Source organism: Taeniopygia guttata, chromosome 4, assembly GCF_048771995.1.
Source record: "Taeniopygia guttata chromosome 4, bTaeGut7.mat, whole genome shotgun sequence".
NCBI lineage: Eukaryota > Metazoa > Chordata > Aves > Passeriformes > Estrildidae > Taeniopygia > Taeniopygia guttata.
In genome coordinates this window covers 40,455,606-40,481,792 of record NC_133028.1, presented here as the reverse complement: position 1 = coordinate 40,481,792, position 26,187 = coordinate 40,455,606, and the positions used below count along the sequence as shown (strand labels likewise).

General features: G+C 39.6%; 1 protein-coding gene across 5 annotated transcripts in view; it reads left to right on the top strand.

Annotated features, from left to right (window-relative positions):
- FNIP2 (folliculin interacting protein 2) overlaps window positions 1–15,859 on the top strand; it is a 49,898-nt gene extending 34,039 nt beyond the window's left edge. For all 5 annotated transcript variants that reach the window (XM_030271440.4, XM_030271443.4, XM_041715857.2 and 2 more), the window contains 5 exons: window positions 3,093–4,410; window positions 5,188–5,344; window positions 7,023–7,223; window positions 10,693–10,808; window positions 12,026–15,859. In XM_030271440.4, coding sequence (XP_030127300.3) covers window positions 3,093–4,410; window positions 5,188–5,344; window positions 7,023–7,223; window positions 10,693–10,808; window positions 12,026–12,104 — 1,871 coding nt within the window. In that variant the 3' untranslated portion in view covers window positions 12,105–15,859. The remainder of the gene's footprint in view (window positions 1–3,092; window positions 4,411–5,187; window positions 5,345–7,022; window positions 7,224–10,692; window positions 10,809–12,025) is intronic.
- The last annotated feature ends 10,328 nt before the right edge of the window (window positions 15,860–26,187 follow it).

Genomic DNA, 26,187 nt, shown 5'->3' with positions numbered 1-26,187 from the left:
TCTTTGCATATCCTGCTTTTTATTCTTGTTCCTTGTTGACATCCTCTGTTACACTGTCTGGTTAACTTGTTATAGAAATGTCAAGATTGTGCAAATGCTCTGAATGGTCTTGAGCAGTTTGGGAGAAAACAAGAAAAAATAGACTGGGTTGAGAGGAGTTACTTGGGCCTTGGAGGCCTTTTATAGTTGAATTTGGCTACCTCCCTTTGTCTGTTTCTCACATAGCTAGGATAGAGAGCAGGGCAGTAGATTAGATGTTTGGCAACTGGCAGTAGCTCCATTCACTTACTATTATATGAACGGGCTTGGGGCAAGATTTTTTTCTATGCTCTGTGCCTCAGGCTGGTCTCTGACAAATATTTTATAGCTTGTAAACTATCTTGATACAAGGGATTAGATAACTGATGTCAAATGAGTAGGTGAATGAAAGCTGAGAAGGTAATTCTGTCAGTTGTAAATATTTGAAAATTGCTCCTCTTCTTGGCAGCAGATGAAAATCTGACATCAGACAGCCCTTCACTTTAGCTGATATGCTATATTGCCATGTAAAATAACACACGTGCACACTGAGGCAATGATGTGACTTACTCTGTGCTGCTGGTGCTGTCTCTTCCTGATTGTCTTAGGCTTCTTATTCTCAGTAACCTCTATGAAAGATTTGCTACTTGGGCCATGTAGTTATAGTGAATTGTTTCCTGGTTTAAGATGTCATTTAAACATTGTGTAGAGGTTAGACTGAAGGGGAAATTAGAAGTGTGTTCTTGGTGTTGAGGACAGAGCCAGGCCTGGAGTTGCAAAAACCAGCTGGACTGGAGGCGTAAGCTCAGTAGTAGCTCTTGTGGTCGCTCCCAGGAGTCACCACTGGTGACTAGTTAAGAGTCTGTTTCTCTTTTAGTCTTGCCAAGTTCTCAATGTCTGAAGTCAAAATGCTTTCTGATTTTGTTTCATTCTTATAAAGCCCAAAAAGCTGTTACTGTTGTGGTTGCAAAAACTGATTGTGAAAGTGAGATGTTGCCCTCTGCTGGAAGAAAAACAAAAAATCAAGTCTTTGTGCTTAAAATGGAAATGATGGGATTTTGATGTACCTGTCTTTCCACCTTTAGACCTGTATTTTCATTACATATTACATATCAACTGCAGTTATATACGGATAAAATTGTAAGTCCCTTTGTCATGAAAACATACTGTCTCTTAAACACCAGCTTCAATCTAATGGTATTAACAAGTATTAGTACTTTTTGAAGACCATGATTTTGACTTGTTGTACTGTCTTATAAGTATTTATATAAAAGCCAATTGTGAAAAGAGCATGAAGCCTGAATCTGATTTCCATAGCAATTGTGCTCAACTCAAAAGTAAAACAATATATTCCAGTTTCATTTCCATATTGCTTGTCCTTGTGGCCTGGCAGCCTTTTAGATTAATTGAGGAGTCTGAAGCCCATTTTTGGTTCCTGAGGAATGAATTTACTGGCTTGTTAGGGTCTGGGGCTGGTTGCAAGGGTGTCCCTAACTGAGGGAAAGATGGCACTACTGATGCCACCACCCAGGAGCCTCTCCAGTGCATCACTGGCATTGTGGGAAATGGCAGATCTTAGCAGGGCAGACAGTAAGAGAGCCATGGAATAACTCATTCGTCCTTGTTTAGTAGAAATGGAATTGGGAGCCTTATTCCTTTTATGTTCTATATAATGAGAAGGAGACTGGACATAAAGGTGCTCTTTGAGTTTTTTTTTTTTTTTTTTGCTGTGTTACTGTTGAAACCAGAGCCTCCCTTGCCCTTGGAAGAAACCTTTCTGAGGCTCTGTTTATAACTCTTAAAATAGTGCTGCTTCTTGAGGTCTAGTACAAAATCTTGATGGCAAGCTCTGTCCAGAACAAAATTTGAGCAGCCCAGAGGAAAGATTTAGCGCCTAAAAGTAGTCTGATAGTTAAGCAGGTAGGTGATCAAGCCTCAAGGTAGAGAAGCCTGCTTTCCACACTTCATGTAGTTGAAGAAAATTGAGCATTTGCTGGCTATTTTCCATGTGCTGGTGAAATCAGACATAGATTGATTAACCAAAGACAATTTAGTGAATATTCTCTGATAGGTGTCATGTGAAGACGACTGGGTTAACTCATCCTAGGAATAGACACTTCTTTGAGTTAGCTGATCATTTACCAATAGGGCATGTGAACATTCCCTTACTAAATATCTATGTTTACTTCTCCTAGACCTCTGGAGTAGAAGCCCTTTAGCTGATAGATGATTATAAGTAACTGGAAGATAATTGCCTCTCTCCTAAAGAAATATGTTGAAAGTAGGATATGTACAACCTTAGTTCTGTTTAAAAAGCAGTTATTCAGGATAAATAGCAATAAGTCATTCTTGAGGGGACTCAGATGATGATGTAGTAGTGCCTACCTTTCATATTGCAGTTGTATTTTGATTTTCTGCTTCTCCACTCCCCCCTGACAAAGTTAAATGCTCATGTGATTGAGGTTGGCTCCCACATACACAGCACATGCCTTGCTCAGTGAGGTAGTTACATGCCTCTTTTTTCTGAACCTTATTTATTAAGCTAATATTTTTTACCTTTTTTTGTTTTTTTGTCTCTTAGTCCTGAAAAAGTAATTAAGATTTTATCTGTGTAAAAATGCCTGTGTTGAACAGAAAGGTCACTGCACTAAAACAGAAAAACTTTGATGTGAAAGAAGATTAGTAGAAAAATAGAAAATAGTGTGACTGCCTTCTGAGTTTTGCTGGATGTAAATTTTTCTTTGCCCCCTCTTGTGTCAGTTTCTAGTTGATAATGTCTTGTAAGCATTGTGTACATTAAATCTCAGTGGCTCTTAACAGAAAGAAAATGAGTAATAGCAGCTGATTCTTCACAAAAACCCTTCTGGACAAAAGCCAGGTGTAAGAAGCACTAGGGAACTTCCTTTGTTACTCTTTGTTTAAGACTTTTATGAATTCACTTTGAAAGCAATTGACTGTCTTAATTGTGTCCATAGTAAATGCTGTTTCAGAATGTGTTGAATTTGAACAGTATAGGTTATATTACAATGCTGTGTAATTTCACAAACCTGTGAAATTTTTGCTTTCCTGTGTAGGTGATCTCTACGGTGCCATAGGCTCTCCAGTTAGATTGACTCGAACTGTGATTGTTGGAAAGCGAAAGGAGCTGGTGCAGCGCTTGCTCTATGTTCTAACTTACTTCATCCGGTGCTCTGAGCTGCAGGAAAATCAGCTGACGTGGAGTGAGAAGGCTGGGGAAGGAGAGCAGGTGCTAAATGGAAGTAAGATCACAACTGTACTAGAAAAAGGAGAGGTAGAGGAATCTGATTATGTGGTTGTCACTGTTAAAAATGACCCTGCTCTTGTGCCTCCAATCCTACCTCCAAAGAATGATGGAAGTAAGAACAACAGTACTGCAGAGTGGGTGCATGAACCAGAAAGCACTCAGGCTGTCACAGTCTCTTCAAAAGAAAAGAGGGAAGCAATAGGAAAGGCCAGTCAAACCTCTGAAACATCTGTTGACTGTCTAACTGGCAGTTTCTGTAAAGGAGCAGCTGATGGTAGGAAAAGAACTGTCACCGATACAGGAATTGTATCCTACCACTCTGAAGAATCATCTAAATTAGAGGATGTAGTGGATGTAAAGAAGAACAAGAACCAGAATGAGAGAAAAGTGGAAAAGCACTTTTCTAGTAGGTCATCTGCCCTACCTTGTCCTGAGAGGTCTGGCCACAGGAGTTCACACTTAGAAAAGGTCACGTTTCAGATTGGAAGTTCAGCATCACCAGAATCAGACTTAGAAACTCATAGAAGAGAAATGGAAGAAAATCTGAAGGCATTAATTAAAAATCCAGAGGTGACACATTGTGCCTCAAGTTCCACAAATCTGACTGTGGATGCTTCTCAGAATCAAGAAGACAGTTGTGAAGCTGCCTTTATACCCATCAGTAAACATAATGTTTGTTATGCACAAATCCCACCATGTGAGGATAAGGAAAGTATACTTAACCAACATATGGAAAGTAAAGGAACTGAAGTGAATTTAATTAACTCAGTATCTAGTGAACTGCTTTTGCCCACAGATAACATAGAAACTGTAAAATTGCCAAACATGAAAGAAAATAGAACTTTATGCTCTGGCAATATGGAGAACTATTCTTCTGACTGCGCAGAAGCAGATTCTGCTGTCAAACAGGATTCCCCTAAAGTAGGTGCTAAAGATGTCCCCTATGGGGATTCTGGAAGGAAAACCTCCTTCAGGGTTGAAGGGGACATTCCAAGGAACGAGAGTTCAGACAGTGCTCTTGGAGCTAGTGATGAAGAAGGTGATTGTTGTATCCCTGATGAAGTGCATCATGATAACATCAGCAAACGGCTTGAAGAATTTGCAGAAGTGGAACTTCCTTTACCAAGGTAAAGAAGTCTGATTAATTTAGAACTAAATGGAGTCAAAAGCTGTAGTGACTTTGGAGCTATATGAAGTTTCAAGTCTGAAACCTTCTGAAAACTTGACTTAAGTTACTTGCAAACAAATCACTAGCAGGCAGTGATGTAGTTAGAATTCTTGTAAGTAGATTTGGCATGAAGGAAACAGAGACAGAGCAGGTTTAATAAAGTTTTGTGACAAAGGTGTACTTCAAATGCCTAGAAAAAGGTGATCAAACTTTTTATGTAAACTGACTGAAACATGTAGATAGGACATCTGAGGACAAGCAAAACTTTGCTTAAAAAGATAGCTGTTTAGATTTGACATAATTATAAGTCAAATACAAATTTGGAATAAACATGGACATGCTATTTGAAAATTTTTGAGCATTCCAGATGCACATGGAGTTTGGTGCTTAAGGTCAGTTTCTAAACTTACCTTAAGCATGAGAAATGAAGAAAACTGAAATTTAGCAAAATTGTAAGCTGCAGAACCTGGAGCTCGTGCATCCCACAAACTCCAGTGCACATAAATTTGCTTATTTACAAGTTTGAAGAAATCAATACCCTGTTAAATTTTAGCTTTCAAAATTCTTGTTTCAAGAGCACCAGTAGATTTTTATGGGTGTGAACATTTATGTATACTTGGAGTACAACTGTTGATTAACATTTGCAGTAGAAGCAGGCATGACTTTGAATTAATGTAAAATCCGAATGCAGTTTGTCAAGCAAGAATCTTACCTGCTTTGTATTTCTGTATTTCAGGGCAAATACCATCAGCAGTCAATGTGTGAAAAACTTTGGAAGATCACTTCTGGGTGGTTACTGTCATACATATATACCTGATCTAGTGCTGCATGGAATAAATAATGATGAAAAACTCAAACAGTGTCTACTAGCAGATCTACTTCATGCAATGCATGTGAGTTAAAGTGCTAAGTCAGAGTAGGAGTTGTGATAATACTGAAATCTACAGAAACAGGTTATTTCACTAGGTTGCTTTTTTTACTTACCTGTTCTTCTCTTTGAAAGACATAAGCCCTTCATTTACTATATGCAACACCTGTTCATGAAAGAATCATGTGCTTTCCTTTATTACTTTTAAGGCTTCTCTTCAAAGATTAACACAACGAAGATTGTTTGCAACTTCAAGTTACAAACAAGGAAAAAAAAACCTTGGGCTGCTTCTCTTTTCCATCACAATAGCAGACAAAATTACCTGTATTTCAGAAAAATTATATGCAAGTTGAAACATCTTATTTTGCCACTTAATGACATGCGTTGCAGGTGAGGTAAAGTCATGTTGAGGCCTATATGATGCTAGTCTGTAGCAGAAATGACTGACTATAGAAGGTAATTGTATATAGATAAGAACTTTGCTGTGTTATTTCTCCACTGTAAGTACTCCTAAATTATAAAATTTATAACTAGTCTTTCACTGGAGTAACTGTGTGACCTCAGTATGCAATTTAAAATGCTTATCTAGTAATTGTCAGCAGCTTTTCTCTGTAGCAATTAAGCATCATCCTGCTGGCATGACTACATGTACTATCCAGAGCAGTGATATATGTGTGTGTGTGTGTGTGTGTAATTCTTTAAGCAACATCAGATTGGTCTGGTGTGATAGTGTGGTGGATGACAAGTGGGCCATGAGCCTGTGCAGCTCTTGCTGCTTTGAGAGCCAGTGCTCTCCTGGGTGCATAGCAAGAGCATTCTTGCAGGTCAAGGGAGGTGAACCTGCCCCTCTACTCAGCTCTAGTGAGGCCATATCTGGAGTGCTGTGTCCAGTCTGAGCTCCACAGGTCAAGAAGGATGAGGAGCTACTGGAGAAAGTCCAGTAGAGAGCCCCAAAGATCATTAGGGGTCATCTCTCTTCTCAGAGGAGACTAGAGGGGATCTCATTGGTGCATATAAATATCCTAAAGGCAGGTGTCAAGAGAGAGGTGCTCAGCAACAGGACAAGGTGTAGTGGCCATAAACTAAAACACAAGAAGTTCCACCTCAGTTTATGAGGAAGAGCTTCTTTATGTTGAGGGTGGCAGAGCACTGGAACCAGCTGCTCAGGGAGGTCATAGAGTCTCCCTCTCTAGAGACATTCAAATCCCACCTGGACTTATCCCGTGTCACCTGCTCTAGGGGACACTGCGTTGGTGAGGGATTGGATTAGAAGATCTCAAGAGGTACCCTCCAACCCTGGCTATTCTGTTGTACCCTGCTTGATTGTGCATAGTAAAATCCCTCATATATCTCTGAAACATTGAATGTACTTTCACCATCACTGGGTCGGTGTAATTATTACACTCTTCATTTTGAAAGAAACTAATCTCTTCAGGGTAGGGGGAATACATGAAGAAAAATAAAATGGAGTAGTGACTTTCAGACACTAATAAAAATGTCTCAAATTGGCAGATGCAGTGCTGCTGAATGTAAATCTTGTCATTGAAGCTGGTATTCCTTGTCATTTTTTTAAATGCCTTTGGTTTCCTAATGGACAAAACTATGCATTGAATCACTTTATTTGCTACGTCAGTGTGAATAAAAGTAAAACTGTGGAAGTGTATATGAAAGTATCACATAATTGTATTTTGTTTCTATTGCAGCATCCAGTGCTAGATGAGCCCATAGCAGAAGCTGTCTGCATTATTGCAGACACAGATAAATGGAATGTACAAGTAGCTACAAGTCAGAGGAAGATGACGGACAGTGTGAAGTTAGGCAAGGATGTTCTGGTTTCAAGTCAAGTATCCAGTCTGTTGCAGTCTATTTTACAGCTTTACAAACTCAACGTCCCAGCTGACTTTGTAAGTATTTCTTTACTAAAGACTGAAGCTAATGGAAATTGTTTAGCTCAGATAGCAAACAGAGTTCTGTACACTGTGTTGCAATATCAATGAACTAATGCGTGATATAATGCAGAGCTGTTACAAGATGTTGAAAAGAATCCATGCTATAGTCCAGTAATGGATACCAAATCCTGGTTCTGGCAAACACCTTCCTATTCTTGGGGTTTCTATTCAACCCCATGTAGTGGATGCCTCTTCTCTCTACCCTCCAACTAACTGTGCTTCTGTTTGTTTACTTGACCCTTCTGCTTCATACATATTTTAGCAAGTGCTGCCTTGGGTAGCTTTGCAGATGGCTCTATGGATTGATGGGATGAGACACCTGGGAATGGGTGGGTTGCAGCAGGGAATGTTACTTTGTCATGTTGCATGCTCCCTATCCCACAGCATCCTTTCCTGTCCTCATTGGTAGTGGAGTTCATCAGAGCAAATCAGTAATGCTGGTTTTGCTGACTACAACAAAATTACCCACAAGTCTGACTGCAATAACTGTAATTAAATTTTTAGCACATGATTATTGGTGAGGGGTGATGGAGTGTTTTTTCAGTAGTCACCCCTTTTCTAATAAACAGAATTGATTTGTCCTCCAGCAGAGCAGCTTTGAGAAATTCTGTAGGAATCCTGTGTAATGACTGTGTCAGCAGATGGAAGAGGAAGATAGAGCTAAACACTAATAGCTCTAAATAGTGTTGGTTGGCACTGTTTTGGATTAAATTGGTGGTATTGATTACACTAAGTTCTTCAAGTCAAATGCTAGGCAAAATATGTGGGTACATTTTTGAGTATTTTCTCTGGATTCTTCTGGGCATTGAAAAATATGCAACTGTGGTTGAAATTGTATCTTAACATCAGTACAGTCACCCCTTAAATCATGACATTTTTAAACTGAGTAGTTGATTTTGCAACTAAAGTGTTCTTTCCAATGTTTCCTTAGGATTTGTATATGCAGTTTCTATATGGTTTGTGTGGTTTGGGAGGTGTCTGGGGGCAGAATGATTTTCAGGGGTTTTTATTTCTTTTTTCTTACAAAAGGAACTGAAGTGACAGTGCTAGTTGTTTGTAAATTTTTCATCATTTGTTTTAGAAATACTTGGATCCTTCTGTCAGGGGATTTTGCAGCTCTGCTAAAACAATATCTGTGCATGTGAAGCTAAGTGTTCCTAAACTCTAGGAGAAGTGTGACATTTTCATAGAAGCATTTCTATGGATTTAAATTTGGATAGAAACATATGTACTGATGTACTCATATCAATCAGAAATGACCACAAAGCAGCATGTTTGAAGTTTCCTTTAGGGATGCACATCTCTTTACATGTATTTACTATTCAGATGAATAAGTATTTTGAGGGTTTTGTGGTACCAATGAAAAACAGCCGAATATGAGACCAGATGAAAGGCAAGTGGTCATATCTTTGTTGTACCACTTTAGACTAATAGTTGTGCTGCAGAGAGCTTTGCAGTATGCCCTGGTGAGAGGAAAATGCTGATTGCAACTGCTGCATTTCAGCTGTATGTCAAAAGTTTTACCTGCACCTTTAAGCTACGCTTCTGTTTTTAAAAGGTTCTTGACTTTTTTTCCATTTGATCAATGAGAAAAACTGTAGAGGAAGCTCATATTAAAAAAAAAAAAAGAAAATACTTGTGGACACTGAACAAGACAGGTTAATATACTGAGTACAATTATGGGCAGAAATGTCTTTTGATTCTTTGCTGGTATTCAAAAGGAATAGATCATATTATGTAAACAAAAATAAAAATAATGTGGGATTCTTTTAAAATAATGTGGAATTCTTCCTTACTTGCTCCCTCATAACTTAAAAAAAAAAAATCCACAATCCTTAACACAAATACTCGAATTGAAAGCTGCTTTGTGGATCAGCTGCATGCCCCACTGAACCACTGTGAAAGTACTCACAGGCTTTTTGCATGAGGGTCACCTGTCATGGAAAAGATAAGAGTGCTTGCTTCCCTTTTGGACAGAATCAGAAGTGTTATGATTATAATGGCTTGAGTGAAAATTTGCTTGAAGCAAATTGATCAAACTATTCTCAAAAACCACCTGCCTTTCCTCCATTGGTGACAGTGATTTTACTCTGCTACCCTGTAGCATGGTTTTTAAAATGCCTCCTTATTTTCCATTGTTAAGACTCAGTATTAGCTCATTGAAAGAATAATTACACATCTTTATCTTGCTCCAGATGATTAGAAAAATACATATTAGGCTGCCTACAAGCCTGAGACATTTTTTTCCTCGTTAGTTTTTTAAATAACAAAACTTGTCTCACCAGCTCTCACTTCTAATACTTAGAGTTTTCGTTCAGCTCCAGCACATGGGATGATGGCCTGAAGCTATTTGCTGCTACTGTTTCTAATTGCTGTCTGTGCCTGCTGGATGATTACGTTTGATAATGTGAGGTTCTGTATGTGCTTCCTGCTTTCATCTCCTGATTTCAGACCCCTGACTTAATTTAACTTTTTTGAAGTGGTCATCCCTGTGAAAAGAAGGAATATATCAAATTGAATGTACCTTTGTCCTACAACAAAACGCCTGATAAGACTTCCTACCTACTCAGCTTGTGGAGACATGCTACCTGCAGACCTTGTCTTGCCAGAATAACCCCTCTCTTTCCTTGAAGCCAAGGTTCCTCTGCTCTCTTGTAGTTGGTATATAAGAAATTGCCATGCATTCAATGACTGTATTTAAAATAATATGCATATCTAGCATTCCACTGCTAGAAAAAAAGTGGAATGATTAAACTGATGTTTCAACTTGAACTATTACCTTTTGGCAATCAGCATCAAATGTTTAAGCAATTTTAAACTAGAAGTACTTAGGAATTATGAAAACAAATGCCTAAAAAGGATTTGTAACTTAGTTGCTACAGAAAAGCAGTCAGCAAAAGAGTTGCAATTCTGTGACCAATAAGGTACTGGCATTTTCCACGTCTTGAGTCTTGGTTTCTTGAGTGGCGTTAGAGCCTTAGGGCTAGAATGATGGTTTTAGAAACTGTTGTCTAAACCAAGACTTTCAGAAAAATAGTACTGACTTACAACAAAGACACCTTGATCCAAGAAATCTGCCTTAATTCTTAGTAAGATACCTGGAGTTATTTTGAACCTCATTAAAACTGTTTAAGTTGGCAGAAATGCAGACTTAAGTGGAAGTAGAGGTGCAGTTTATGCAACAAACATGCTGCCCAAGAGAGTTGGAATGCCCCAGTTCTATGAGGGGTTTCCTCTTTGTGGGGTAGTGTAACTTTGTAATGTTTATAGCACAATTGTAATAAATCCAATTGCCTCTTCTAGATTTTGGAGTGGAGGCTTAGTTTATCTTCCAAGATAGAAGGTAAAGTGATGTGCTTAGATTTCTGTAATATTTGCATGTGATTGCAAAAGCTGTTCTGAGGTTTGTGGTCTGTGTTTACAGTGCATAATGCATCTTGAAGATAGACTGCAAGAGATGTATCTCAAAAGCAAAATGCTTTCAGAATATCTGCGAGGACATACAAGAGTGCATGTAAAAGAGCTAGGAATTGTATTGGGGTGAGTATTGCAGGTATCAGTCTTAAGCAACGGCAAAAACTGAGGCAGTTGTTTTTCCTTTTCAGCTGAGTGTTGACGGCTTGTTCTCATGAGGATTTGCTTCATATTTAGCACTCCTCTTTCATGTGACTAATAAGTGGCAAAAATGGGCTCTACTGAGCTATCTCAACATGAGGAGGAGACATACAACAGCAAAATACTTGTCATTTTGAAATTGTCAGTGTTAAGAGAGTTTGGATTTTGGAAGTTATCAAAGCATTCATACACACTCTTTTGTTGTGATCTCCTTAATGAGAACTTCATCCCAACAAATACTTCAGAATTTTTGGAATTAAAAAGGTGCATTTGTACTTAAGGGACAAGAGGGTCTCAAAAATCAGGTGTAGAAAAATAAACAGATGTCCTGGTCAGCAGCTGTCTTCTAATAATAGTACTTGATTGGCATATGACCTTTAAGGATCTGCCTGCTGACAGCAGAAAAAGGGGAAAAAGTAAATACTTTCTCAAGATGTTTTCTTAGCACTGTAGATTAATTAATCTTTTTCAAGACTGTTCAAGATTTCATCCTTAGAAATGTAGCTGTAAATAGTGAAACCATGAAATAAGCACTTTTCTCTGTGTGTGTGTATGTGTTAAATATATATAAATATGTATGTACATCCTGGCCTCTGAGCAGTTTCACATTTGGAAATAGTTGGAAATTGACCATTACACTTGAGAGACATTCTTTGAAGTTTTATTGGATAATAATTAATAATTTCAGCTTTTGGTCATTTTTGGTAAGAAAGTGCTGCTATTTAGCAAACTGAGTTATATTCAAAACCTGAAGCTCATAATCTTCCATGAGCTGATACTTAGTACTTTGTTAAACTGGGCTTATTGGTGCCTACTCACTGGTAAGACTACAAGCTGAAGCTTATGGTTTAGCAAATACAGAAAAGATCTTTTCTTTAAACCACAAAAGATTATATAGCACAGAATGTAATACTGCTTGCTATCTTTTGCTTTAAGTGCTAACTTCTTGGTTTTAAGCATTATTTACCTACATTTACTTGTAATACATGATTAATAACAGTAAATAATAATTAAACAACTTAGTAATAGCAAGACACTTCCAGTTTCTTTAAAATGGATGAAAAGTATCATCTTGTATTTCTCTTTTGAAAGTGACTGTATATTATTTTAAAGTCTGTCTCTCTTTTTTTTTTAATTTCTAGGATTGAATCCAATGACTTGCCTTTGTTGGCTGCTATAGCAAGTACTCATTCCCCATATGTTGCTCAAATACTCTTATAAATTAAATTCTCAGGATAGTCATTCCCTTAAAGTACAATTATGAAAATGGGAATGTTGAATGAAGAACAGAGGTGCCAAACACTGGTAAAGGGGAGCACTGATGAAAGCAGGTGATGACTGTACATTCTGCCACCTTCTGATTCTGATTTCAACCGGATGTTTTATCGGAGGACTTCAGTTTACATAACACAAAAGGCATTCAGGTTTTTCTTACAATCTCTCTTCTGACTTAAATCAAGAGACTGCATCCTTGCATTTTATTTTTATTCAAAGGACAAAAGTTAACACTATGTGGCAGATTAGGTTCTGCCATCCAAAACGCTGCTCAAAACCATGAAGTACCAGTTAAAAGAACAAGCGGGTTAGAATGGATTTCGTAATACTATGCTTGTGAGTGTGGTGTGGTGTATGTTTCTTTGCTGGGGAGGAGGAGGAGTAGCTGTTAACTCTGTATATAGCATTCCTATACAAAAGTGTATTCAGTGGGACATGATTTTCTTGCGGAACTTATGTGTGGTTTTGTAGAAGTGATGGGCTCAGAACAAGGAACTTGGATTCAGCAGCCAGATGTCATGTGGGAATGGAGGTGTGTGTGAGGTTGATGTGACTTTTCCTTTTAAGGAGAAGAGGTTGAGAGCTGTGGCTGCTTCTGTTTTAATGAGGAGGCATTCAAATGGGCCCAATGGCTACAAGTGGAATGGAATGGACTTCTGAGAGAGGGATTTTATGGGAAAGCCTTATGGAACTTCTGCTACAAGTTTACATTTGTTGCTGATGCAACTTCAGTAGCTGTTGATTTGCTGTACGACTGTGGTCCTGGGAACTAAACTTGTCTTGGTGTCATCAAGTATTGCTATCTCAAATGAATTTGAAAAACTTCTGAATGATGCCAGTGCTGTGAGCATGTGTCCATGTGCACATACACCCAACAATTGGCGCAAACTGAAGACAATTGTATTGGGGAAAAACAAAACATCAAACACCCCCCACCAAACCTTTGGTCAAAAGTATTACTTTTTTCCAGCTATGAGTTGTCACTCTGAGTAGGAATAAAAGAGGAACATTATTTGAAGTAAAATGAAATGTGGGGGCAAAGCCCAATATTTGATATTACTCTGAATATTTGCAATTGCCCTTTTTGATTTTACAGAAATCTTGAACTATCATCCAGGTGCCTTTCCTTACTAGGTTAACTACTCTGACACCAGAAACTACTTCTCCACTAGTTGATACTGGCCTTTGGTGTTTCTAGAAAGCAAAATAAAATTTTGTACTTCACTGTTTTCACGTGGTTGATTAAAATGAATGTAAAGAATACTTTTTTTGCATAAAGCACTGTTAAGCTGGATATGAAACTATGGACCAGACTGAGGAGAGAACAAAGGATCAAAACATTCTTAAATGGAAAACTCAATGTTGGACCATTCTGTTGTGAGCCACTGTGAATACAGTGTCTGAAATTGTCATCTTGCAAGCAAATTTCTGGCAACACAATTGCTTGAAAACAGTAAATTCTAATAAGAAACTCCTGGTCACCAGTTGTGAGTTCTCCTTGTTGATGGTTACAGATTTTTAACACTGAAGGGACACACTTTTATTAAAAGTGGTTTTATTTCCTACTACCTTGATGTTTGGACTTTTCTACAGTAAACTTTCAATGATTTGAAATAATGAAATGTGCTTATTGTGAATTGTTTAAATGTGATGGGGTCTTGATTAACCTTGTGTTACTTTTTGAGGGAAATAGGTAGACTGGCCTACTGTGAAAAGAGGTTGTTTCCACGTGGAGGGATACTTAATATTCTGATACAACACTTCTAAAGCTGTTCCTTCTATGCTGGTTTTCTGACCTAACATTCCAAATGTTTCTTTTATTGCATTTTCATATTTCTCCCTAGTATTCTGCCTAAAAAGTCTAAAATCTTTCTATTGTTCAGGTTTTTTCTTCCTGCTTTATAGCTAAGCAAACTTTTAATATCTTTGGTCTGTGAATCCTATCTGCTGGAAAGTAAATTTACCTCTGCATATGGCTTTTAGCAGATACCACTTTCTATTTCACAAGGTTAAAACAAGGAACGAACCATAAAGCAAGTCACGTATTCCTGAACTACCCTCTTGATGGAGAATGTGTGTGTGCATGTGTAAGGCTATGAAACTGCTTCTCTGAGTGTATATAGAAATCCTCATGTACTTTCTCTATTTTGTGTCACTCTTAAATAGTAGCTGACATCATTAAAAGTCAGTCCAGTTCTTTTAAAGTGGTTTTTTTTTTATCTGAACAGACTCTGACAGTTCTTCAAAGAAATATACGCTAACTTAAAGATGTGCTTTTGTTGTCACAGGGTTTACTAAAGAGGACAGAGATCTGCAGACATTCAGTGATTTCAAGATTTATACCACAATCAATAATAGACCTGATTTTTACCACATCAACTGTTTAAAAAAAAAAAAAATCTGCCTTTGGGCAAGACATCAATTAATTTTGTGGTGGCATGTGAGCCGATGGTCAAAAGCACTTGAATTTTCTTTAGCCCAGGCTAAAACTTTATGGTTCTTGCTGCTTTCTCTAACATTTTGCTGCTCTTCAGAAATTACACATTGAACTATTCTCACAGTTTTAGTTTTGGGGGAAAGAAAATTCAAAATGAAAGCTCTTTATTATCTTTAAAAGGCTTTAGACTAATGGAAGCTAATTACATATTTCCCCTCCACCAAATGTACTACCTCAGTTGACAGGATTCCACTTTCTAGGGCTTTTTTTTCACTTGAAGTCTTTAACTTGTTTTTGGTAGCATCTTGATGTTTATGTAAATTGGTGTGGCATGACAGGGCAGTAAGTATTTACAGATGTGTTTTTTAGACATTTTTAGGGCATGTTTCTGGTTTTATTTTAATAGGATGAAAAGTGATATGAATGTACAGCTGTGTTGAAAATTGATAATGTAGCTTAATTTTCAAATATTCTAAAGTTGTTTTTATCAGTATTATGTAGGTTTTTTGTAAACTTAAATACATACTTTCTTGGTTAGGTGGGAGTGCACAGTCTTTCCAAAATCCCACATAAATGTGGTTTACACACTGAAATTTAAAGAATGTATGCTGTTTTCAGGCAAGACTAAACATAGGGGAGGAATGAACTGCTAAATTGTAGAATTTAGTTGAAATTAATTCTTTAACCCCAAACAATACCAAGATTTGAACATTTTCATTTAAGTAGGTACTCTCTGAACTAATCTGTACAACTTTCTTTTACTCCCAAAAAGCTAACAGACACTGATCCTGTAATTCACATTTCTGATGGCATCTTCCAAAATTTTGGATTGATTTTCTCCACTCCATATTATAAGCATCGTTGTTCTTAAGGTCAAAACCTCTTTTCAGATGCATCAAACTCTTGTATATAAGGTTTATGCAAAATGATCCCTTACCCTTCAAGGATAACTTCTACTTCAATTAAAAGGACCCAAATAAAAATCAACTCTGAACTACTGAATTTAGTCTAGACATATTCCTTTTTTTGGGGGGGGGGGTAGGATGGGGGTTGGAGGTCAAATGAGGTAATTTGACATACATGGCAAGTTTTCCATTGTAGAAAAGTGTGTGTTGCTATTGCATGTTTGGAGAACATAGGCTTTTTTAGGAATGACTGAACACCAATGTCAAACTACATGTTTTTTTCTTATAGTTGTATATGTACACTATCATTTTGGTCAATTTCTTTGCTGCATTTGGTGCAATAAACTTTCTGAAATCAATGTGAGTGGTATTTGGTATCTTCCTTTCTAAAATTTCTGAAATAGCTGTTGTTGTAGCTGAGGTCTAGCAGCGCATGTTCTGTTAGATCACCCAGCAGCAAAGTAAGTAACTGTTACAAGAAGTAACTTGTTACTTCCTTACTTCTCACAGGAAGGCTGCACAAAATTTGGAGCTTGGTTGGTCATCCTTAGAAGTTTTACCTCAATTACATGTGAACAAGAGCTCTTACAGTATGAAAAATATGGGCAAAAAATAGTGGAAAATGAAGACAGTGACTGTTGGAATTGGTGGTGCAGAGGTTCAACACACCTGTGTGGCTGGTACTTAGTTCTTTCCATAAGCATTTGAGCTACCTGAAGAATGTGCTGCTATTAGATAATAAATTCAATTTTTAGAATTGCTCAACTAAGCAGGAGTGAGTGACCCCTAATGTCTACTGGATTATGGAATGGTTAGTGCATTTGATCTGATTTAGTTTCAAATAAAGAGGTCTTTCATTTTTCTCAGATCTTCCATGACCTGACTTTTCCTTTTAGTATTCTGAAATTTATTGGAAAATCCTTATTTAGAAATACAGACAGAAAGAAGGTGAGATGATCAACAGTATTTGAGCTTCTTTGAGTCTGATTTGTAGCATGTAAGAATTTCTTACCTATAGACTGAAATGTTTGCTTGTTGGTCAAGCTAACAAGAATTGGAAGTAAGACAAAAAGCCCAGGAACTTTGACATCAAGGACTTGATAGTGAGGAGGAAACCCAATTACCTGTTGTGTTTTCCTCCTGTCATACCAGCTGCAATCTGCTTATTCTGTACCTTGCTTGATTGTGCATTGAGTCCCTTATAGGCAGATAAAGTGTGTTTGCAAAAAAAAAAAAAGTGCTGCTGGGTTAACATGTTTAATTTGGCTCAAAGGGGCAAGGGAAGAGATGGGACACCAGAGCTGGGGCCAGAAAAGGAGTGAGACTGCTCCAGTCCCTGATCTCTTTGATACTTCTGAACCATTGGACTGGCTTAGTGATTTGTGCAGTTCACCAACCTGTTTTTCCATCCAGGCCTTGTAAGACTCCATAAAACTCCTCTACTCTGATTTCACTACTTTGGAAAAGTTGTAGTTAAGCTGTTGCTCATACCAGCTGGTTGAATTTCTTTTTAAAGGGCACTTAGCCAGTCTCTCAGAATCCAAATGTTCAGGATGGTGGCAGATTAAGAAGGGGGAGATGCAGAAGCTGGCAGACATAAAATAGCCAAGCACTAAGAAAGGGTGGAGACCTGCATTAATGAATACTTACATGGTGTGGCTGAGAGGGTGGCCAAAGAGCTTTTAGAACTAAGACCTGCAAAGGAGAAAATAATACCTAGATTTGAAAAATCCTCAGACTCTGAAGTCAGATTCTGTGAGTTGTTTGGAAGACGTGACTAGAAATAATATGAATGTTTATAGTGAGCAAGCAACTGAACTGTTTTCCTGCTTATGTAAGAGGCAAGGAAGACCACAGATCTGATGAAGGAGTTTTCCTCATATGTAAAAATGGTTTCAAGGCTACAGAAGTAAAATGAACTATATTCCAAAGTAACTGAGTCTTGTGCCAAAATTCTGCCAGTCTTTCTTCCTGCTTTTCTCTCTATTTGCAAAAGTTATATAGCAAAGCTTTCTGCTGATCATCTGTGCACCATATCCTTTGGTTTTCTGTACTTACAGCTTTGAAGAGATCAATCAGGACTAAACATACAAAACAGGATTTTGGATATAAAGGACACAAAGCCAGGTGACAAACCACAAGACTGTGACCTCTAAGGCTTCTGATCCCATATAAAATTAGCTTAAGTGGACACATGCTAGTAATCCACATGCTGGAAAATTACTCTTATAATAGTTGCAGTCAGTTGTCTGTCTGGCACAATCCCAAAGCTAAAACAGTTTAAGTAGACTAGCACTTTGTCTCAAAATCCTAAGGTCAACACATGGCTGAAGGGCTTAGGAGTGACAGTCAAATACTCAAATATAATCTCATAAACTGGATTTTTTTTTCCATTTGGAGCTACAAAAGAGATTCCACTGTGATCTAACAAAATGGTGTTTGAGAAAGAGCAGACATCCATGAGGAATGAGTTTCTCAAGGAATAAAGCTCCCTCTCCTATCGGCAGAGAAATGGTTGTGGATGTGGAAATACACAGCAATGCTTAGGTCTGTTTGAGATCTTCCCAGGGTGGTTTTGTGTGTTCTGATAAGAGTGCCATAGTGTCAAGGGCTGGGGTATTTTGGCTCACAAAAATGTTTTGCCTTCTCTTGGATTGAATTCCAGCCCTGCATATAACAAAATTGTTTCAAATGTGTCTGTAATGTTACCATTTTAGCTCTCTTTTGCTACTTCATCTCTTTTTCCCTAGGCAAAATGAGACTGGGGAGTTTTCTTCTCTGTGTGTTGCACAGATGTTTTAATTTTTCTTTTTCTACAGTATTACATCACTTTTTTTTTTTTCCCTTAAGATCTGCACCAGTCCTGTTAGCCTTAAAATGGACAAATCTAAAACTGTTCACTTTAGCTTTGAAAAATATAGAATAATGTATTTTGTTGAACTAGTTGTGTCATTCTGTACACCATGCAAGTTTTTTGACCTTGAAACACAACTGATCTGAAAGCAATGTGAAATTAAAAATCACATTTTCAAACCATTCCATCAGCTCCTCCTGCCCTTTTTAGGGGCTGACTCATGTAAGGACACTGTAAGTCATAGTGCAAGTGCTTTAATTCCATAAAGGTTTGTTTCTAATTTAGAAAATTTTCCTTAACTTTTGATTTGGGGAGCAGAGGTTCCTGGGCTGCCAGCATCATTACAGCCCATTCACCACGTGGGTGGTGAAGAGAGCCTAGTTCCACGTTGAGGTCTCGTCGGTCAGGAATGTTTGGATCAGGCTGCCTGATGGGGAGGAAAAAACAAAAATGGAATTAGGACTGAGAGAAAGCTAACTTTTTTCCTTTGCCCTTTTGTTACTGCAATTACACTTCTGGCAGTCTCCTGTCACAGTCTGATGTCCCTAATGTGGAAAGGGTCACTGAACCCTAAGGCTTGCTGAGCAGGGATCTCTGGATGCTGACCTGTTGCCATTGCCAAAGCCATGAGCTGAGCTGTGCCGGTGCAGCTGGGACATAACCACCAGTGGTCCAGGTGAGTTTGTCAGGCCTCTGGTATTTAAACCATTGGTGTTACACTGAGCCATGGCTGCACCCCAAAGATAGACAGCTGCCTCTGGTTTGCTGTCTGCCATTTTCTTCCCACAAGAATGCAGTAGTCTCTCCTGTTGCTCAGGAGTCGGTAAACACCACAAGCAAAAGATGCAAGGCCCATTTGTAATGTTGCTGAATAAATTCTGAGTCTCGCTGGTAATTTGCTGGCTGCTGGGAGTGGCGGCAGGAGTAGCAGTGCATTATTACATGTTTGGATTAAATAAGCCCTGGTGGCTTCCCAAGTGCAAGTGCTGATGCTCTTGATATAAAGGCAAGCTAGTAATTAGAGAATGCTGTTCTTGTCTTCACGAGGCTTCCTGTCTTGGGTCTTGTGATGTTTAGACTGTATTGCTGCAAAGGACCTAATCTAACTAGTTCATCCCTGAGATCATACTAAACTTTACAGGGGAGCTGGCTTTCCTCCACCCAGCCTTGTTTCACTTCAAATTTGTATTCTCTCTTTTCTTCTAAATATACAAAGCTTTTTTGGCATGTGTATTTTTGTGGCTAGCAACTGCTCTGCCAGCCCTAAAAAAAAGCTGGTATGGACTTTGCAATTAGTGCTGAGATTTTAGATCTTGGTTTATTTGGAGAGCCAGGAGCTGAATGGTCCCACCCAGGAGGCAAAGCTCTTGAAGGAGAGCTCCATGGGGATTGCTGTCCCACTGAATCCAAGCAGCAATCTGCACCTGCAGTTCATCTCACTGCATGTTGCTGAGCGTTGCTAAGTGCCATTCTTTTCTTAACAACTGGGGACTGTGCTAAAAAGAACAAAGATGTTAATGGTCTGGGGTGAAGTCACTGCAGCACCAGCCTGCCGTTTGCCATGTAACCATTCTGATAGTTCGATGATGGTTGGCTGCCAAAGTGCACACTGCTGCCCTTCTTTGAGCTGTGATGCAGAGCTGGTTTGCATTGTAGCTGAGGTTGAAATATGACTCTGAACTCTACAGCCTGCTGGACTTGCTCAAGTTAAATGCAGATTTATGTAGTCTCTGATGATGTATAGCACTGAGCATCCTCATAGCGCAGCTTGTCAGTGTAGCACAGCGTTTTGCAGTAGTAGTGAGATCACCTCTGGATGTGCTAAACCTGTTTCTACTCACTCTGTAACACATCTTTATCTCAGGCCCAGTACCATGCTGGGTTAACCACACTGATTAACCATTCCTAATTTTTGACTAAGCTTGACTGGTGGCAGGTTGGGAATTTTCACCCTGTGTCTGTGGCTCATTAAATCAGCTCCTGCTTTTTTTCTGAGCATTCTGGTAATTACCACTGTTCATTACAGAAGGATGGGGCAATTGGCCAAAGGTATGCAGGGATACTGTGTCAAAGGTTAGTATCTGATCTTCTGGGTCCTCAAATAATGACTTCATCATCAAACAGTCCTACTGGCAAAGCTGGGTTGGGGGGATGCATACACCTCCCTTTTCCCTTCCTGGCAATTGCTTTAAAGAGTCAGGCACCATGTTTAGCATTTAGACATATCTTTTGTGAAATTTAAAAAGAGAAAATGTGTGCTCATTATTATACACTGTGTACAATTACAATTCTGCCTGTAAGGCTAGTTTAGCTAAAGTATCTGCCACGTGGATGCTGCCAAATAAATGTATTTTGCTTTTCTGAACACCTGCTTCTTTGCTGTTATGCATCTTTATTTTTGCTTTAGATGCATGACTTATGTGGGAAAAAGTAACTCATGATGAGCAGCTGAGCAACACTTAAGGAGATACAGCAGGAGTCAGTAATCACCTGAGGGAAGTGCTAGTTTTCAGAAAAATAAAGGCAGAAGTGAAAGATCAAAGTCTCTGAGTGAATTCCTTGTTTGAGGCAGTGGGAAGGTGTTACATGCAAGCCTGTGGATCATACAAGATGTTAGCTTACTGTTTCACAGAAACAGACAGTTTTTAACATTGGCATGAAGGTAGCTGTGATGATGCTGTGCTGTGGCAATGCAGTGTGTTTATATCTGCCCATTTTAATACAGAGAACAGTGATATAATGCAGTTTTTCTTGGAATTAGGCATATGGGCTAAAATACTGTAGCCAGTATTATGGCTTTAAGCTATGTGAAAGGATAGGGGCTGGAGGCAGTATAAAAATAAGCAAAAAAAGCAAAAATATGGGTCATAAATGCCATTTGACTCTGTACTACTGTCCAAGTTCCTGATTCAGTCTTGGTGCTGCTTGTTTTAACCCATGTGGTGGGAATCCAAAGATAAAAAGCATCCATGACCAGACAAGATGTGACTGTCATTTTCTAAGGGGATAAATTGCCATGGCAATCCTGGCTGTTGCTGTTGGGGAGATGGCTGATTTTGGCCAGCTGCTGGGTAGCTGGAGATGGTGCCTTTTGGGATAAGGTGCCTTTTAGATAATTAGACAAGCATGCAAACTGTCTCAAAACAAAGGCCATTAAATTATTTCTTCCTGCTGCTTGAGATGAAGTAATGGCTCTTGTAAAAGTGAATGTCTGAGAGGCACCACCAGTTTCTGAAGGATAGCAAATGCCAAATGCAGTTGGAGTCTCAATTTTTTTCCCTCCATGTCAAGGGGAAGGAATGCAAGGTTTGACAGGAAGAGAAAGAGAAGGCTGGGTGCCTGCTATTAGGAATAGTATTTATAGAATCCCAGAATAGTTTGGGTTGGAAGGGCCTGTAAAAGGTCTTGTAGTTCAACCCCTCCCTGCAGTGGGCAGAGATAATTTCAGCTAGATCAGGTTGCTCAGAGCCTCACCCAGCCAATAAAAACAGTATTTGATCTTTGTGCTCATGGTGAGGATGAGGTTGGAGCACTCAGCTGTCACCCAGTGCAGGTGCTCCTGCCAGCACAAGGAAAGCGGCTGCAGCAGGGAAGACAGCAACTGGTCTGCCCCTTTCACTGAAGTCTGCTTACAGCAGTGATGAAATGGGAATCTGGGGCAGTGAGTTCCACCTTAGTTAAGCCAGTCTGCCGCTGATCCCTTGTGTTTGCTGGTGGAAATATGCCCTTACCCACCTGCTTGCAGTAGGGGTCAGATGAGAGCCGCTACTGTGGTGCCTTGAGAATCCATAGCCAGGTGTAAGGATGAGAAGGAGAAGCACGACTCCTCTTTCCAGCATCGCCTCCCCATTGTTTCAGGGTGGCTGTAGCAGGAAAACTGCCCCCTGAAGGGCTGGTGAAGTACCGGAGTACAGCTGGCTGTAATACCAAAGCGTGTGTTTTGTGGGACCAGTGCCAATCCTGCTCCTTTTCCCCAGCTGCAGTTAGTGTAAAAGCTGGTTTCAGGTTGCTTGCCTAGCTCTAGATTGGCATCAAATAGCTCAGCTTTGCAAACCCTATTTGCTGTTCATGATGTTATTATCAGACCCAATTGTTATTCTGCCAGATACTAAGATAACCTGTGGAAATATATCCTAATTTCTCCCTTCCTCACCACAGAAGCACCCTGTGAGGGTAGCTGTCATTATTTCTGACTTTAATACCATGCTAAGAAGAGAAGTAACTCCTGGAAAAATGCAGAATATATTCATTTTGTTTCCATTGTTTTCACTCTGCTCTCTGGCCATTACAGATCATCGTCAGGGACGTGGGGCTGGCAGTGGGCATCAGCAGGAGCAGGAACCACTTAATCCAAGTATCTCCCACAGCTGTGAGAGCTGCAGAAGGGCATTGTGTAGCTCTTGTTTCCTTCCAGAGTGGAGTCCCTGTTCTGTGTGAATTATGAGCACAATTGTCAGTGCTCTGAGCACCGGCAGGGGAAGCTGCTGATAAATGAGGTGCAGTAGCAGCAGCTGCAAAATCGCTGTCCTGCTGGCTGGGGAAAGGCAAAGTCATCAGAGAATTAAGATGAACTGCTAAGCATATTTTGCACTCAGAAGGCAATTCCATAGGAATTAAAAGGAAAACACTGCCATATAGAAGTTTTTCTAACTTCTGCTGGAGCTACAGCTGTTGTTCTTCAGGCCTAGTATTCCTTCATGCAATGAACTGCCCCCACACAGCTTCTTCAAATAGGATCAGAAGGGTCAGCTGGAAAAATCTATAAAGAGGTGGAACAATTCAAAGAAGAATGCAGAGGCATAGAGCAATGACTGCTTGGAAATCAAGGTCAAATAGTGCCTTAATAGCTGAGTACACCCAGGAGTTCAGACATCTTAAATCAGACCCTAATGATCGTGACTGGGTAGAAGACAAGAAGCCACATGTCTTTTAAAAGTGCTGTCTTATGCATGGAAATGTAGCTGTGTGCCACCAACAGAGAGTAAGAAAATGCTGTCTTCCTCTTTCAAAGATTTTTTTTGTTCTCATGAGATTGAGATTTTACACTAGCCATCCTATAAAAAAGAAGTCAGTAGGGAACACTAAAGTAGTAGAAACCACTTGAGCTGTGCTGTGTTTGGAACACTGGTGTGCTACTGGTATTTGGTCATCTTGCTGATGTAGAAAAAAATTATATTAATGATACCAACCTCTAATTTGTTTTTCAAACCTCTACTTCAGTGTGACTTGTTCTCAGTTATTTTGGTCACATTTCTACAGTTGAAGACTTGTGACTGTTTACACCTTTTGCACTGCATTGTTTCAGTTATACGTGAAGTGTATAATTTAGTTTCTGTAATTTACTTTGCAGCTAGTTTCCCTCACTCAAGCAAACTGGAAGCTACTAAAACGGTGCCTTTTAACCAGCACAAGGAATAGAGCAGCCTTCTTCTTTTCACTTCTGCTGGCACCCAATGCTTTCTGGTGCAGTAAAAATCCAATTTAAAATTTACCTGTAGACCAGCTATACAGATGAACTTTGAAATACTACAACTTTGAAGTAAAGGCATTTTTTACCATAGGTCTGACACTGTGCCATCCTCAGAAATGGCATAAAGAACCTCACAGAAGTCTGTTTTGCTGAGCAGCTGACTTCTACCTGCTCAACATAAAGTAGACTAAAATAGAGCTTTAAGACTAATTCTCTATGTGTTTCTCACTTGAGGTCATGAGCAGAATGTGAACCCTCAAGCTCTGAAATCAAGAGAAGGGTCTCTTCTAAACCTACTCTTCCGAGGAGCCAGCCACAGCCTCTGTGTCAGGTAGGATATGGTTTTTTTCCCATGAGTTGTGTTGGTGTCTGCAGGGCTGCAGCAGAGCTCTAGGCTTAGGCTTGGCCTTTCTGCCTCAGATCTAATACTTGGCCTACAGCATTTTCTCTTCCCCCAGATAAAACCCCCTTTCTTGCTCTCAGCACACAGAAAGGCAGCCCAAGTACAGGTCAGTGAGTGCTGGCTGCCAGGGACACGTGAGCCGAGCAAAGATTTACTCCTTTAACTTGACAAGTCTAGGCTCTTTCACCATCTCTGTCTGCCCAGGGATTGTGAAACCTCTTAGCACACTGCAAAATGCCTCAACCACAATAATTCCTCTTCCCCAAAGGTATAATAAGGTGAAAAGCTGGCCCCTCAGCCAGTGGTTCAGCACAGCCTCCATGAGGCTACAGGGCAGAGTACGTGGCTGATTCATTTCTCTTTCACAAGACTGCCCGTGCTGGGGTACAAAATGGTGTCATTCCCAGGGGCTGGCCTCACTGAGGTTAAATATGTGCCTTCCTTTATCAAACTCTTTTCTGCAATTTCTGCATGTTTCACAAGAGGGTTGAGTTACCGGTGAGTAAAACTGGCAACCAGAAATCTCAGGCCCTTTAGAAAACCAAAGAAGAGTTGGAAGGAATTACATGCGTTTCAAAAATTAATTTTTAGGTGTTCTAACATGCAAGTGTAACCAGTGATGATGACAATGACTCTTTTTTTAAAAGAAACTCTTTGCAGCTGAAAAATGTGATCATTCCAACAAAACCAGAAAGCTTAACCTGCAGCCAGCAGTTTGACTGTTCCATAAACTCCCTTAGGCTATCAGGCTGTATTTGTGCTGCCTTACTCAGTGACAAATGTGCTTGGTGCCACAGTGGTGTCACAAGCCCAAGCCAATGGTGCTTATGGCTTCCAGCTGGGTTGCTGAGTGCTGGGAATATCACAAGCCAAGCAGATCCTGGGTTTGGTGAAAGCAGTGTCCAAAAAATACCTCATTTCTAATGCCTCCTGTCCCAAATCCATGATTAGTCAGGAAAATGTTGACCTTGTCTGCTGTACCTCAAGCACAGCAGCCTTCTGGTCATTTTTCTGAGCTGAGTGCTGCAGTTGGCTCACCTCAGGTAGACATTCTTTAGGGACTCAGGTAATAGTTGATTTTCACTATTGCAGTTGAAATCTGCATTACTGGAGAAGGTCTGATGTGATTGACACTGGCTAGGAGATAAGGGCCAAATTCAGGAAGAATTCTTGTTCTGGTGAGAGGAGAGACCCCAGGGAGATGTTTAATCACTGCAGATCGAGTGATACTAATGGTGAAGATTTTTATCCTTTGTGTTACCAGTGACATGTTGTGCTGTGCAAAGTGCTCTGATCAAGTTACTCTGTTGTCTCACCGGCCAGATTCCTTGCTTTGCTAACCCTCCTCTGTCTATGGTATTTTTTCCCCTCATGATCATTTTGGCATATCTGATATTACACGACCAGCTTTCCCAGGCAGGTTCCTGGCCACGCTTGTCAAGTTTTTGGAAGGCTACAAACAGATTAGTTACTTCTTTCCCTTTGCCATCTCAGAGTGAAACTGCTGAGACAAGATCTTTCAGGACTGTAAATGACTCCCTTTGTCTATGCTACAAATGAAGGCACACAGATAAATGTCACCCATGGGAGGCTCCTTTGGAGACTTTTCGTGTTCAACACTGTTCTTCGGTTCACATATTCCAAGCCAACCATGTTTTCGTACCTGAATTAGGAAATTATGGATTTAACTGATGAATACATGCATATATTTTTAACAAATCGCAAGTGTTAGAGGTTTGTCTACAGTGCAAGGTTTGGGGGTCACTGGAGTGCTTCTTCCTGGTCTGGAAGACAGCAGAAGACTGACAGTAAAACCTTGTTTTTCAGGCTGCTTGATGTGTAGAGGGCAGCGTGCCCTGTGACCTGGCTGTGACAGGGTGTGCGGGGGAGCAGAGCTCAGCGTGTGTGTTTGCATGCACAAGTTTTCAAGAATTCTGACTCTTCCCTTAGGGAGAATGCT